General features: G+C 40.9%; 1 protein-coding gene across 1 annotated transcript in view; it reads left to right on the top strand.

Moving 5' to 3' along the window:
• Positions 1-5,939, top strand: part of LOC105392020 — a 63,938-nt gene extending 57,999 nt beyond the window's left edge. The window contains exons 22-27 of the mRNA XM_048622469.1: positions 203-305; positions 726-847; positions 1,464-1,611; positions 3,327-3,424; positions 4,025-4,214; positions 4,693-5,939. Coding sequence (XP_048478426.1) covers positions 203-305; positions 726-847; positions 1,464-1,611; positions 3,327-3,424; positions 4,025-4,214; positions 4,693-5,939 — 1,908 coding nt within the window. The remainder of the gene's footprint in view (positions 1-202; positions 306-725; positions 848-1,463; positions 1,612-3,326; positions 3,425-4,024; positions 4,215-4,692) is intronic.
• Positions 5,940-13,822: the final 7,883 nt, after the last annotated feature.

Here is a 13,822-nt window from a genome sequence, read left to right on the forward strand (position 1 = left end):
TAAAAGCTCATTAGAATGTTTGGACTTAAATTAACAAGGCAGTAAATTGTAAACTGCGAAATTATTGCTTACCTATTACAACAGTACCCTTGTAGTGTGTTTACAGTTCTATGATTTTGATAGATGATAAGATTTGGGGTTACGTTAAGGCTGATAGTTCCAAACCCAATGAGCGCTGTTTTAACACTAATGTCGCCGACAGGTGGCGTCGACGCTGGTGTCGCGCGGGATCGCCCCCCCGCCCCTGCCCCCTCCCCCGCCCCCGATGCCGCGCTCGGGGGGAGAGATCATCAGGCAGGGATACGGTCAGTACTTTACTATAGTCATAAAAATAAGGATAACTATTTTTTGCCGATGTTTGTAGATTATTCTTTTATGTCTCTCTAGGTATTGTTTCGGTGACTAAAATAGAGTTGGATTAGCCAGTTAAATGTCACGAGGGTCCAGATTTATTAAAGTTGATGCGTCATTCGGCGGAACGTACTTTAAATGGAGTTTGCATATTAATAATATGGACAGGCAAGAGTAGCGTAAAACTTTTAGCGTATGTAGCGTAAAGATTCTAGATAGGTAGCCGGTAGTGTAATGAGGAAGGCCGAAGACAGAGTGTTGAGTTGCTCTCTGTGGGAATTTCACAGTGGTACATAACGGGCTGTGACGAAGATCATGATCAAATTATGCTGCAAAATATCCAATATAAATATTCATTTTGATGTTGTTTCCAGGCGAGTTCGCGTCGCAGTACGCCGCGTACTACGCCCTGACGCTGGCGGCGGCGCGCGGCCTGACCCTCCCCGCGCACAGCTACCTGCAGGGCCGAGACCCCACCTGCATCGTGCTCACACAGGTATGTAGGTGTGGGGTCACAGAGCAGTTGGTAGGATTCATGTCTGCACTTAGCGCACTTGATAGACTTCATCATACTCACTAAATCTATTTTGAAATTGAAATCTAGCATAGTTTCTAAATATTTAATGACTTCATGAAGTCGTAATGAGTTTAAAAAAATATTTTTTACATTAAATTTAATAACTGTCAAGATAACCTTACAATTCATGATCGCATTTAGTACAATCTGTAGGTATACCGGTATACCGTTAAATTCCCATTTATACAAGATCTTACAAAACAGGAATGTGTCATAGTAAACAGACGGGAATCATGATGGGGTTCTGAAGTTTTAGTATTAGTTTAGTTGTGAACTAGAAATTTTGAAAATGCGAAAATAAGACACTCTCACCCCCTTTTGGCTTACTACCTGATGAAAATCAGCGCCACAGGCTTCTGTGACATTATGTTGAGACGGTGACCATTTTGTTTGAGACACTTTGTAACCTAGTGTATTTTTTTATTTGTTTTATTTATATGTTTTGAGTCTTGGACGAAATAAATGCCTTTTTCTTTCTATACAACATCGATTTTTGATTTTGCAACATTCTTTTCAACATGTTTCACGTCTACAGATGGACACATCACACCCCATCTTCCTGCTGGCCGGCGACACGGTGTGCGTGTGCGAGCGCGAGGCGTGGAGCCGCGAGCCGTGGCTGTGGGGCGAGCGCGCGCCCGTCGAGGTTGACCCGGCGTGTCTGGTGAAGGGGAATTCTGCAGGTAAGATACTGACATTATAATGCTACTCTGCACAAGCTTGCTCCACCAACCCGCACTAGACCAGCGTGGTGAACTAGGCAAAATATGCTTCTATGGATAGCTGCGTACAGACCGGCCCAACGAACGCCCAACGAACGTCCAACGATGGATATTTATCATCCTAACTAATATTATAAATGCGAAAGTAACTGTGCCTGTCTGTCTGTTACTTTCACACCAAAACTACTGAATGGATTTGAATGAAATTTGGTATACATATGGTCTAGACCGTGAGAAAGAACATAGGCTACTTTTTATCCCGGAATTCCCACGGGAAAACTTTTTAAGGCGAAGCGCGCGGGAACAGCTAGTACATAATACAGGGCAGATTACAGCAACGAACGTCAACGGAACCCGTTCGTTGGCGTTCGTTTGGCCGGTCTGTACTGAAGCAGACCCGTGCTACTAGTGGGTAGTGAAGACGGACCCATGTCCCTGCTGGCGGCGACACGGTGTGCGTGTGCGGGCGCGAGGCGTGGAGCCGCGAGCCGTGGCTGTGGGGCGAGCGCGCGCCCGTCGAGGTTGACCCCGCCTGTCTGGTGAAGGGGAACTGCGCAGGTTTGTTACTAATATATTATGCTACTTTGCACAAGCTTGCTTGTGTGGGAAGCCACCAACCCGCACTACGTTAGCGTGGTGGACTAGGCAAAATATGCTTCTATGGAAAGCTGCGTACAGACCGGCCCAACGAACGCCCAACGAACGTCCAGCGATGGATATTTATCATCCTAACTAAACTAAATGCGAAAGTAACTGTGTCTGTCTGTCTGTTACTCTTTCACGCCAAAACTACTGAACGGATTTGAATGAAATTTGGTATACATACGGTGTAGACTCTGGGAAAGAACATAGGCTACTTTTTATCCCGGAATTCCCACGGGAAAACTTTTTAAGGCGAAGCGAAGCGCGCGGGAACAGCTAGTACATAATACAGTGCAGATTACAACAACGAAGGTCAACGAAACCCGTTCGTTGGCGTTCGTTTGGCCGGTCTGTACTGAAGCAGACCCGTGCTACTAGTGGGTAGTGAAGACGGACCCATGTCCCTGCTGGCGGCGACACGGTGTGCGTGTGCGGGCGCGAGGCGTGGAGCCGCGAGCCGTGGCTGTGGGGCGAGCGCGCGCCCGTCGAGGTTCACCACGAGTGTCTGGTGAAGGGGAACTCTGCAGGTAAGGCCTAGTTTCACTATTCTCTGTTAGATCATTAACACCACTGTTACATAATAACAATGGATTAGGTGTTGACTTTTGACACATCTGTTATTTATTTAAGATGGACATGGCGTATATACATATATATAAATGACATTTACATGTAACAGGGGTGTTAATGATCTATCGGTCTATCCGACTTGAAACTACGCCTAAGAGACTCAGATTGTAATACTGTGCCTCTGAGGTATACAGTTAATAAGTCACTTATTTAGAGTTTTGGCGTGAATACAGTGAACATATATAAAGCTCTGTTGAAATGTGATCAGATGTTGTTAGAATACAAGTGAATAACAGAACTATATCAAAATGCCAATCGTTTCATAAGACAAGTTTAAGTAGGAATTAAATGTCAACTCCCCTACTCGCCATTTACATCATTCTATTCTTCAGTTTATAGTCTGAGTGCAAAACACGCTTTATGAGTGTAATATGTGTAATTATGAATGTTTGTTTGTCTTGCAGACGGGTCGGGGCTGCTGTCGGCGGCGGCGCCGGCGCGCGTGGCGCTCGGCTCCAAGTTCTACATGAAGCTGCAGGACAACCCGCTCATCTACGCACAGGTATTACACTTTACCATATCTACATACTCGTTCTCTATACGAGGTTAGGTCGGAAAGATATCAAGAAGGATATCATCTAGTGACGTGCTTTGGCAGAAACTTACATCCAGCAGTGCAGTCCACTGATGATATAGCCTATAGGCTGATGATAATGATGATAGGGGGTTCAAAAAAGATACACTAAGCTGAAAGGAGGTGATTCAGGGGTGACCCCGAACAACTTTCGTTCTACGACTTTTGTAAATTCAAACACACTTTTGCAACATCCTGCATTCTCCGCGAAGACTTACCCGATCCACTTGGATCTTGGCTTCATTTGTAATTTAGTTTTTTTGATATTGACTTCTTGCAAGGTGTCATATCCAGAACGGCTAAACCGATTTGGCAAATTTTGGTCTTAAAATACCTATTCGTGGAAATCCAGTGAAGGTTTAAAAGCTAAGAAGAGCAGGGTAGGGTAAAACGCGGTATGATGTTCATCGGGCCAGATAAAATACTTGCTGTCACTGTTTAAAACATAATTATAGATAGTGACAGCAAGACTTATCCATCAGGTAGCTATTGTGAAAAATTGCCTTAAAATAACCCCTCTCCCCGCAGGTCCTAACAATCCTCCCCAACCTGCGCGAGGTCCGGGCCCAACTCCTGGCCGGCCGCGGCGTGTTCCTCGTGTCGCACCGCGGGCGGGAGCGCCTGCAGCGCGCCCCGCGCCGCCGCCGACTGGCGTTGAACTGTAGGATACATCGGGAGGCGTTGGCGGCGTTGGTTAGAGGGCTGAATGCGTTTGTTTGTGAGTATTATGTGGGATGACTGGTATAAAATGCTCTTAGTCTTAAGTCTTTTGTACACTTATTATGTAAATAACTAGCTAGACGTAGCAATAATATGCAATGAGGCCTGCGCCGCCGCCGCCGCCTGGCGCTGAATTGTAGGATACATCGAGAAGCGCTAGCGGCACTGGTCCGGGGGCTGAATGCGTTTGTTTGTGAGTATAATTATGATACTTTATCCACCAACAAAGGGGGGCTCGATGCTTTTGTTTGTGTGTATATTGTGGACTTGTTCCTGGTGTCGCACCGCGGCCGGGAGCGCCTGCAGCGAGCCCCGCGCCGCCGCCGCCTCGCGCTGAACTGTAGGATACATAGAGAGGCGCTTAGAATATTGAAAACCAACTTACCTCATTGATGTACGACTGATATTACTGTCATTTTTAGAAATACATCCTCGTTTACGTTACATTCATATACTTATTATTATTTCTGCCACAGCAGCCGAGGAGGAGGCCCTACAGGAGGAGAAGAAGAAAGGCGGCGGCACGGTCCCCACGCCCACCGCCCAGCGCGGCGCCATCGCGCTCAACCCCAACGCACGGGACGACGTGAGGACCGGGCATAAAGCAGACGACACCGTCGTGGTCATAGACAGCGATCTAGACGATGATACAGAGGACACTACAGCTGCTAGCAATGATGGTGAAGAAGATGTACCGACGGCTAGCGATGAAACAGAAGCAGTGACACCGGCTGCTAGCGCTGAAGTAGCACCGCAGCCTAACAAAAGTAAAGCAGAAAATAAAGAACCAACATCAACCTCTAAATCCTCTACAAATTTGGTATTTAAGGTGACTTCCAGCGATGGAGTATCCGCAAAACTTAGTAAGAGTAAAGCAGAAATTAAAGAACCAACGTCAACTTCTAAAAAATTGTCATTTAAGGTAACAGCTGGCGATGGAGTATCTGCAAAGCTTAGTAACAGTAAAACAGAATTGAAAGTACCAACCCTTATAAGCTTATTAAAACGGACCACTACCAACGACACAGAAGCAAACACACCGACTGGCAGCACAGAACTAGCAGCGCAGCCCACCGCCAGTCAAGTAGAAGTGAACGTAGTTACACCGACCTTCAAAAGGAGTTTATTGAAACCTACAGCAAATGTAGCTATAAAACAACTGCACAAAAACCCGCGGCGTTTCGGAGATACCGTAGTGGTGGACGGAACCCCGGCGACCAGCGGCCAGCGGCCCAGGAAAAGGCCGAATATCTTGGGTAGACCTACCGAAGAAAAAGGGCAGTTCAAGAAAATCCGTCTGACAAAAATAGATGAGGAAACAAACCGAACGATAGTACTTATACCTGCTGAACAATTCACGGATAATACAACATATATTGTTGATACAGTTAATAGTCAAGATGATGCAGTAAACGCTATACCTACTAGCCAAACTGAAGGACCAGTAGTGACTGAAACAGTCAGTGGCGAAAACGTAGGCAGTGTCACGAAATTAGAAAATCAACAAGTGACGATGATGATTGAACCGGTGAACTCTGAAGACGAACAAGACTATGATGATGAAGTAGAAGCGAGTCCGGCGAACGAAGCAGATCATGACGCAGTTATAGAAGATACAGTAGATGAAACAGTCAGTGAAGATGTAGTTGATGAGATTGATGAGGTTGCTGAGCCGGTGGCGAGCGCTGATGATGATGGTGACGACGCAATATTGGGATTATAGTCAGAGCTCACAAATCTCCGAAACCAAATGAAAAATTTAATGGGATTCGTAGATTTCAATGTTTTTAGACGCTAATTGTCGTGATGGTGTACAACGGAAAAAGGTATTTATGGTATATTAATTTATATTTTATTGACATGTCTTTGTTAATTTCTTCGTGTAAGATTGTGTAGGTATGACATTATTTGACCATTATGTACATAAATCTCGATATAAATATATAATCGTTTTTCAGCTTGTAAAATCATCGCCATACTGTCAAAAGCAATTAAATCACAAAAATATGGATTTATACAAACATAATTATAATATGAAATGTAAGTACTATCGTTCTGTTAAATTATTAAAGACAGCAAGAGGAGCTAAAGTTAAAAAGTTTATAAGTTCTCTTTGTGTGTTTTAATTTGTGGTGTTCAATAAAGATATATTCTATTCCTATTCTATTCTATTCTAGATGATAGATTTTCGCAGTATAGGGATGACATTTTACTGTGGTGTAGTTATTATGAACATTTATAAAATAATGCTTGTCTAGTTTTTGCTTCTTTATAATGATTTGTATACGTTTGACGTGACTTTTTGTGTGTCGGTATCGGTTGAACCGTTTTAACTTACGAGTTGGTTTTTTGTTTATGTCAATGAATGCTGTGCACATTTTGTATTATTATCTAAATAATATTTGTAAAACGTGTAAGTAAGCCAATACCTCCAGCTATTCGCGCTGATAAAATATTTATATTATTAGTAAGAGTAAATATTATGTAATTGATGTATTATTCTGTTTAGTGTTTTCTGATTTTCAGAATTAGTGTTGTATGTGTACTTTACCCGGAACTTTATACAGGGTGTCCGTGTCTCAACGGCTGTTTCTGAACAAAACGGGTACTTACGTTCAGAAATAGCCCTTTCGTTTTTTGCATACTTTCACGGACACCTGCATGTCGAGTGCAAGTTTTTACTCCATTTGAGTAGCGGCGAGTAGACGCGAGTTAGTATGGCTCGGGGGAGTCGCCCCCTAGCGGCGCCCGCTGCACTAGCTCCGATCTACACATTTGAGTCAATTTACACTGCTCGAACGGTTAAGAAAACCTACACTTGGCTCTGTATATTACAGGGTTGACCTGAATAATTGTATTTTTGCCTCGTAGCCCGTGAGAATTGAATGTGTAGATATAAGATCACCCTGTAGCTCGAGGCCCTCTCATAATATTGACTGAACTAAAATAAAGTAATGTTGAGATGATCATGTTGTATTTGTTGAGTCCCTGTTTACACACGTCGCTGTAGGGACTAGAGATATTAATAAAGATCAAACACAAGCAATTAGGTTAATAGGGCCGGCTGAAAACTATCGCTGTGTACCCTTAACGTCTGAAGCCATATTCATAACTAGCTGTTCCCGCGAGCTTCGCTTCACCTTTAAAAGTTTTCCCGTGGGAATTCTGGGATAAAAAGTAGCCTATGTTTTTTCTTAGGGTCTAGAACTCTAGACCATATGTATACCAAATTTCATTCAAATCCTTTCACTAGTTTTGGCGTGAAAGAGTAACAGACATACAGACACAGTTACTTTCGCATTTATAATATTAGTTAGGATAATAGGTATATATCACATTATAAGGTAGGTACAGTTGATACTTTACTCGGTGATGATGTTACTGATGTACTCCTAAGTTTCCTCTGATAGACATAGTTTATAAAATACATAGGTAATCTAAATAATGTAGATAACTATCATATGTCTGTAACATAAATAAAGTAAGTACCTTATGTTACTTTATACACTCACGGGCAATGAAATAGTTCCACTCACAAAAAGCCGACACCAAACGACCCCGATTTTTTCAAACATTCAATTTAAAATTTCAACAAAATATAATTGTTTTTAGTTGGTAATATTCTGATGCTCTGTTAAATGTACTTCAATCTTGCAGAAGGCGCCATAAAGCTAGCTTTTTCCGTTTAGGAGTAATTAGGGGTTTTTCTCAGTGGAACATTTTCATTGCCCGTAAGTGTAATAACCCATTGTCACCAACAAAGTAAAACATGAAAGGATTATGCTAAAGCCATCACTGCGTCTTACACACAAACACCTCGCGATCTTTTAAAAGCAGTTTATAATGTATCATTTAGAAAGCATTTCCACCTCATCGAGCAAACGCAATAATAGTACCTTTGTAGTTGACATAGAGTGCAATTTTCTGTGCAATTTGCGACTAACTGGCGCCTCCTGTGATGTGCGGTATAGAATGTGCACAATTTGCATTGTTGAAGCCAGGCGGAGTGGCAGACGAATCATAATATTCATTGTTTGTTGGATTATAAGTTTTACAATGCTGGAGATAAGAAAGTGTTGTGCTACGTGACCTGTCCTTGTTTGTACCGTGCGGAGTGTTTAGGTTTCGAGCTTGTTTTGATAGTAATAGGTACTTATGCGGGACTATATCCTCGTGTCTCGAGTGAAATCTCAGCTTGGTATGTTGAATTCTTGTTTATTTTGTTCTTGATCTCGTATTATACAGCTACGAAACTCGTAGCACCTGCTACGAAGCGCGTAGCACCTGCTAAGAGTAGGCTACGGAACGGAAACCAAGTTATGTGAAATGGCAGTAATGGCACTGAAGTTTATGCTCTGAAAAATATTGTTTTTATTAACGTTTATTACGGACCCAAGATCCAGAAAGAATTAGTAGGTATATACATCCAGAAAGAATATACATTTATTCTAATGTTAGTTACCTACAAATATAAACAAGAAAAAACTACAACACTTATTTATTATTAGGTAGAAGAAGTGACAACTGCACCCACTGCTTAATGAAACTAAATGTTATGCTCGACAAAAAAGAGGCAAGTCTAAAGCCATAATATATACGCTACCAGGTTTGCCTGCACAGTTATTTCGTTTTTCTTAGTGCGTGGGACTCCGGTGTCTAAGGACTCCGGTCTCCGGTTTACGGAAGGGTTCACCTGCAAGAATTGATTGCGCAGTTCTAAAAACTGCATAGTTGTAACCCACACACCTTGCGGTTTGCGGTATAGCTTCGCAGGCAGACCTGCACAGTGTACAGGTACACCTCTCCGGTAGATTATATTGTGTGTAGTATACATAGACATAAAAATATCGAGTTTCATTATTCCTTTATTGGATGTTTGTCCATAGTCTAAATTAACTCCATAAGGAAATCATTTCTGCTAGACAAATCTTGACCTTACCCTTTATTTGTCTCCTACATGTCCCAGCAACCCAGCACCTGATATTCTGACATCATTCACAGTGATACATCGCGTGTCGCAACGAGTTACGGAAACTCTTTGTTATAGCAAAATTGTACCTCATGTAGGTTGACCAAGACGCAGTGGCTGTATTTTAGTATCAGAAGTGGGATCGTGACTCGGAGAACTAAGGCCACTGTATTTTTAACCTCCTAAGCGCGAAAAAGCGTGTTATAAGCTCGAAACAAGATAAAATCGAAACAGTTCAGTCGTTTGAAAGCTACGCTGCTACGTACAGGTTTGCTCTTACACAGACACGTTAAACTTATATAACACACGTTTTTTATTTTAACAGGGCTTAAAAACAGACACAACTTACTCCTGCGTGTATGGATATATTACCGTTATGCAATAAATAAAACAAACAAACATAATTAACCCAACGTTTCCCAATTAATAAAACGACTAATATTGTTTTCAAAGCCTTTCCCAAAATCAATTTGCTGTGTGCTTAAAATATTGGTATGTAACTATATTTAACACGACCCTATTAATACATTGGTTATTTTATTAAATGAGAAACGTGTTCATTATAAGGGTGTGTTTGAACGTAAAATAATCTACCGTCGAGGCATGGAGACAGGAACAGGGACGCGAAGTAACTGGTTACTTATAACTACAATGACGAGCAATGAAATAGTTCCACTCACTAAATGCCGAAACCACTGACATATATATTACTAGCGTAAGGACAGGGCCTCCCACTCAAAAAAATGGAACCCGCGCGTTGGCCCTAAAATCGTAATTTTAGGGCCAACGCTCCTCAGTCAACAGTTGTCTGTGGCCGAGAGATGGTCTTGTGAATCTTGTTCTAAATATGTAGTTGTGTTGTGAAAGGCTGCAAAAACCATTATACGAAGGTCAAAAAGAAACATCGAATATCGTATCATCGGTAATTACCATTAAATTAAGTAATAAACACATTATAAAGTGATAATTATTTTACTACCAAAGTCTACAATGGCCGCGCGCTGTAACCATGTGCGGACGTAATTTTTTGTTGACTATCCTCCGAGAACATTTTCTTGTTCCACACACTTACGTTTTGGAGCGTGATTTTTAGTCCATTTGTACGGGACGCTCTGCAGGTCTACAGCCCAAAACAGTTTTAATTTTAGTAGTTGGATTTGTCTTAAATTATTAATAATAATAATAAAACAATGTCCGGGATGGTAAATTATTAACGCACGTACAAGGTTACGTCGTCAAGATAGTTGCTAGGCACTGACATAGTCCAAACAAATTATGACAGATAACAGTTATTTTGCTTGTATGAAGAAGGTTAGAGTAAAATGTTCTGAAGGGCCTATCCTTCCTTTTGAAATCATTGGCCGAAACCAAATGACCCCAATTTTTAAAACTTTACATTTAAATTTAGAACATACCTAGTTAAGTAATATTTTCGTTTTTAGTTTATAATATCTGATGCACTTTTATGAAATGTACTTCAATACGCAGGCAGACGGCCTCATTAACCTTAGCTAGTTTCTTTTAAGTATAGGTATTCATAAATCATTATTTTCAGATTGTTCATTCAGGGAAATATTATTTAAGCTAGTACTCGTACTTACTATATAGAAGAATATATAGCTTATTGTAATGTTATGATAATATTGAAGCGCGGTCTGTTCCTCCCTCCCCGCCGCCCTCATCATGAACAAACTGAAAGTTTAAAACAAACTGAATATTTGTAAAAACCTCAACAAAACAATACCTAATTAATATTCATGACAAACCTTCGTGAACTCATTAATAACATAATAGATTTCGTTATTAAGTTTTCGGTTAATTCGTGCGGAAAGATACAGTCGATGTGACAGCGCCCGGTTGCTGCAATGATAAACTCTATTATATGTAATTACAATTAGTACTTTCTAATCCTTAATTAGGTACATATTGGATCTATCCTATTGTAAACTATAACTTCCACTTTTTCTTTAATTAAAAATACCTATGTAAATAAGTATCCGAATGTTAGTAAAAACTACTATTTAAGTAGGTATGAGTTCGAGAAATATTTGACGTTGCTTGTGTCTTTTTACTTCTCTCTAGTTTAATTATCAATTTTCTTGTAAGTAGGAACCTATCATGGAAGTTATACAAGTAGATACTAGTTACTTAGCCTTTACCTTATTAAAAAAAAAACTTGTGTAGGTAAAAGTATTTGAAAAACTAAGACTCGGTTTTAAGAAGGTCTGAAAGAGGCTGGTGATTGGAACCTTGTCAAAGTGCACTGAAGCCGTAGATATGGCCACTGAAGCGATTACTCGAGGAGAAATTTTCAATTAATTACCTACTCATTTACTGTAAAAACTACTTTGGTACTGGAATAAATTTAATAAATGTCAAAGGCTATCTAATTTTAGAAATGCTTATTTTTAAAAGTAAGTTTTTGGTTCGATATAATTCACCTATTTCAAACCCGGGACGTTTCGTTCGCCATATTTCTTCTCAGTGGTTGAAACTTTGTCAAATTTAATGGCGGTAGACGTAGACAAACGGTAGACGTATTTAATCATACTTACTTACTTACTTACTTATAGTCCTGTTACTCCCCTGTGGAGCTTAGGGCTACAGACATTCTTCGCCACGCTTCCCTATCTTGAGCCGCCTCCTTCACTTGGGCCCACGATAGACCTGCCCTCTTCATTTCCGCCTCCACGGACCCTCTCCAGCTCTGTACGGGTCTACCTGGTCTCCTTCTTCCACCAGGCTGCCACTCGAAAGCAACTTGAGCATGGTTACAGTCGTGTCTTCTCATTGTATGGCCGATCCATCTCCAGCGCCTCATTGCGATTTCTTTCTTCAATGTGGTTTGGTTGCATTTTTTCCATAGGTCCACATTAAAAATCGTGTCCGGCCAGTATATGCGGAGAATCGAACGGAGGCACCTGTTGACGGTAACTTGGAGCTTGTGATGTAGCAGCTTTGTAGTCCTCCAAGTTTCACAGACATAGAGAAGGACCGACTTTACATTGCTTTCGAATATAGACAGCTTTAGACGAAGGGGCATTATGTAACATAATGCCCCTTCGTATTTAATCATAACAATCAATAATTCATTGTCAATTTTTACAAAAAAAAAACACGCACTCACGCCTTTTACTAATGTACTCCCTTGCGGGGTAGGCAGAGGTGCATTGCTGCACCCACTTTTCGCCAAAGTGTTATGTTAGTCCCAATGTATTAGGGGGCGGGCCTATTGCCATTTTACGGGCACATCCAAGACCCGAGAACAAATATATGTGTTTAAACAAATATCTGCCCCAGCCGGGAATCGAACCCGGGACCATCGGCTCAATTTTTACATTTAATAAATTATGAATCTCAAGCTATTAATTATTTAGTAACATGTTCCAATGCTCAAGTACACATAACAAAACAAAAGATAATACAATACGTAGGCAAATCAGTGAGTTTACCGCGCAGCGGTGCCGAGGCGAAACTATCTGGTATTGGTCACTTATCTAATTTATCTAATCTGTGATTGGTCAATGAGTGGACATATTGCGGAGGCTTGTCGGCTCCTGTGTGCCCACGGGCTGCTCCACCGCGCGGCGGACCGTGTCGACGTGGTGAAACATGCGATTCGTTACCTACGTCGATAAATAATTCGTTTAATACGCGTTCCTCTAATTACAGCGCCGTATTTATGGTGAAACGCGGTATAGTATCGTTTATTTACTTCGATAATGGTCCCTTGCAGTGGCAGCTAAGGGATAGGGGCGGTAATTTCCGGGAATAAAGTAACTGTGAGGGTATTTCCTTATATGATTTTCGGACGTTCTATTAACTACTAAACTAATGTACCTACTAATCTAATTTAACGACACACTTAAATGATAATAGAAAAAATATAAACTTACAAGGATAGTTAGTTACTTACTAGGTTACTAGGTCCGAATAACGTTTTAGGGTGGATTTCTCATTAGTCAGAGATGTTATTTGAGGAATAAATTTACCAATTTAATTGTTGCTGCTAATACAAACGTTCAGACGAGACACCATCAGAATTACTAGCCTGGTAACTTCTACCAAACCATTGAAAAATCTGCAATTCTTTTATGTTGCTACCCTCTAAGCTATTTGTAATAAAATAAACTCCTGAAACAATTTGATAAATTCTTATTAACGTTTGTGTTTTGTTAGGATATAAAAGTATATCAGGAGTTCAGGAGCCTCCACGTGCCAAGATCCAGAGATAAGTAAAAAGTACTTCTTTTTTCTTCCTGTAGGTACATTCCTTAATGCCGTACGGCGACATCGGTATTGGAAAACTCGTCTGGCTCTTTTCAAGTATATGTATATCACCTAACTATTTGGTCGGCATGACATCGCCGTGACGTCCTTTACCGACACAACCATTCAGAATCTCCTCTCTACTAAAGTTTTCTTTCATCCATCCTTTCCATGTGACCAAACCATCTCAACATTGTTAGGTGACTACCTACGTAAGTACTTTATTTAAGTACGTCTTCTTTCCTTTTCTATTTTCGAAATCATTTTAATGCAAAGCCACATTGTAGTTTGTAGTTACCATACCTATACCTACAGCCAATTAATTTTTATAAGTGTATATCCAGTACAGAAACAGGGACCTCTGTTAT

This window comes from Plutella xylostella, chromosome 2, assembly GCF_932276165.1.
Source record: "Plutella xylostella chromosome 2, ilPluXylo3.1, whole genome shotgun sequence".
Lineage (NCBI taxonomy): Eukaryota > Metazoa > Arthropoda > Insecta > Lepidoptera > Plutellidae > Plutella > Plutella xylostella.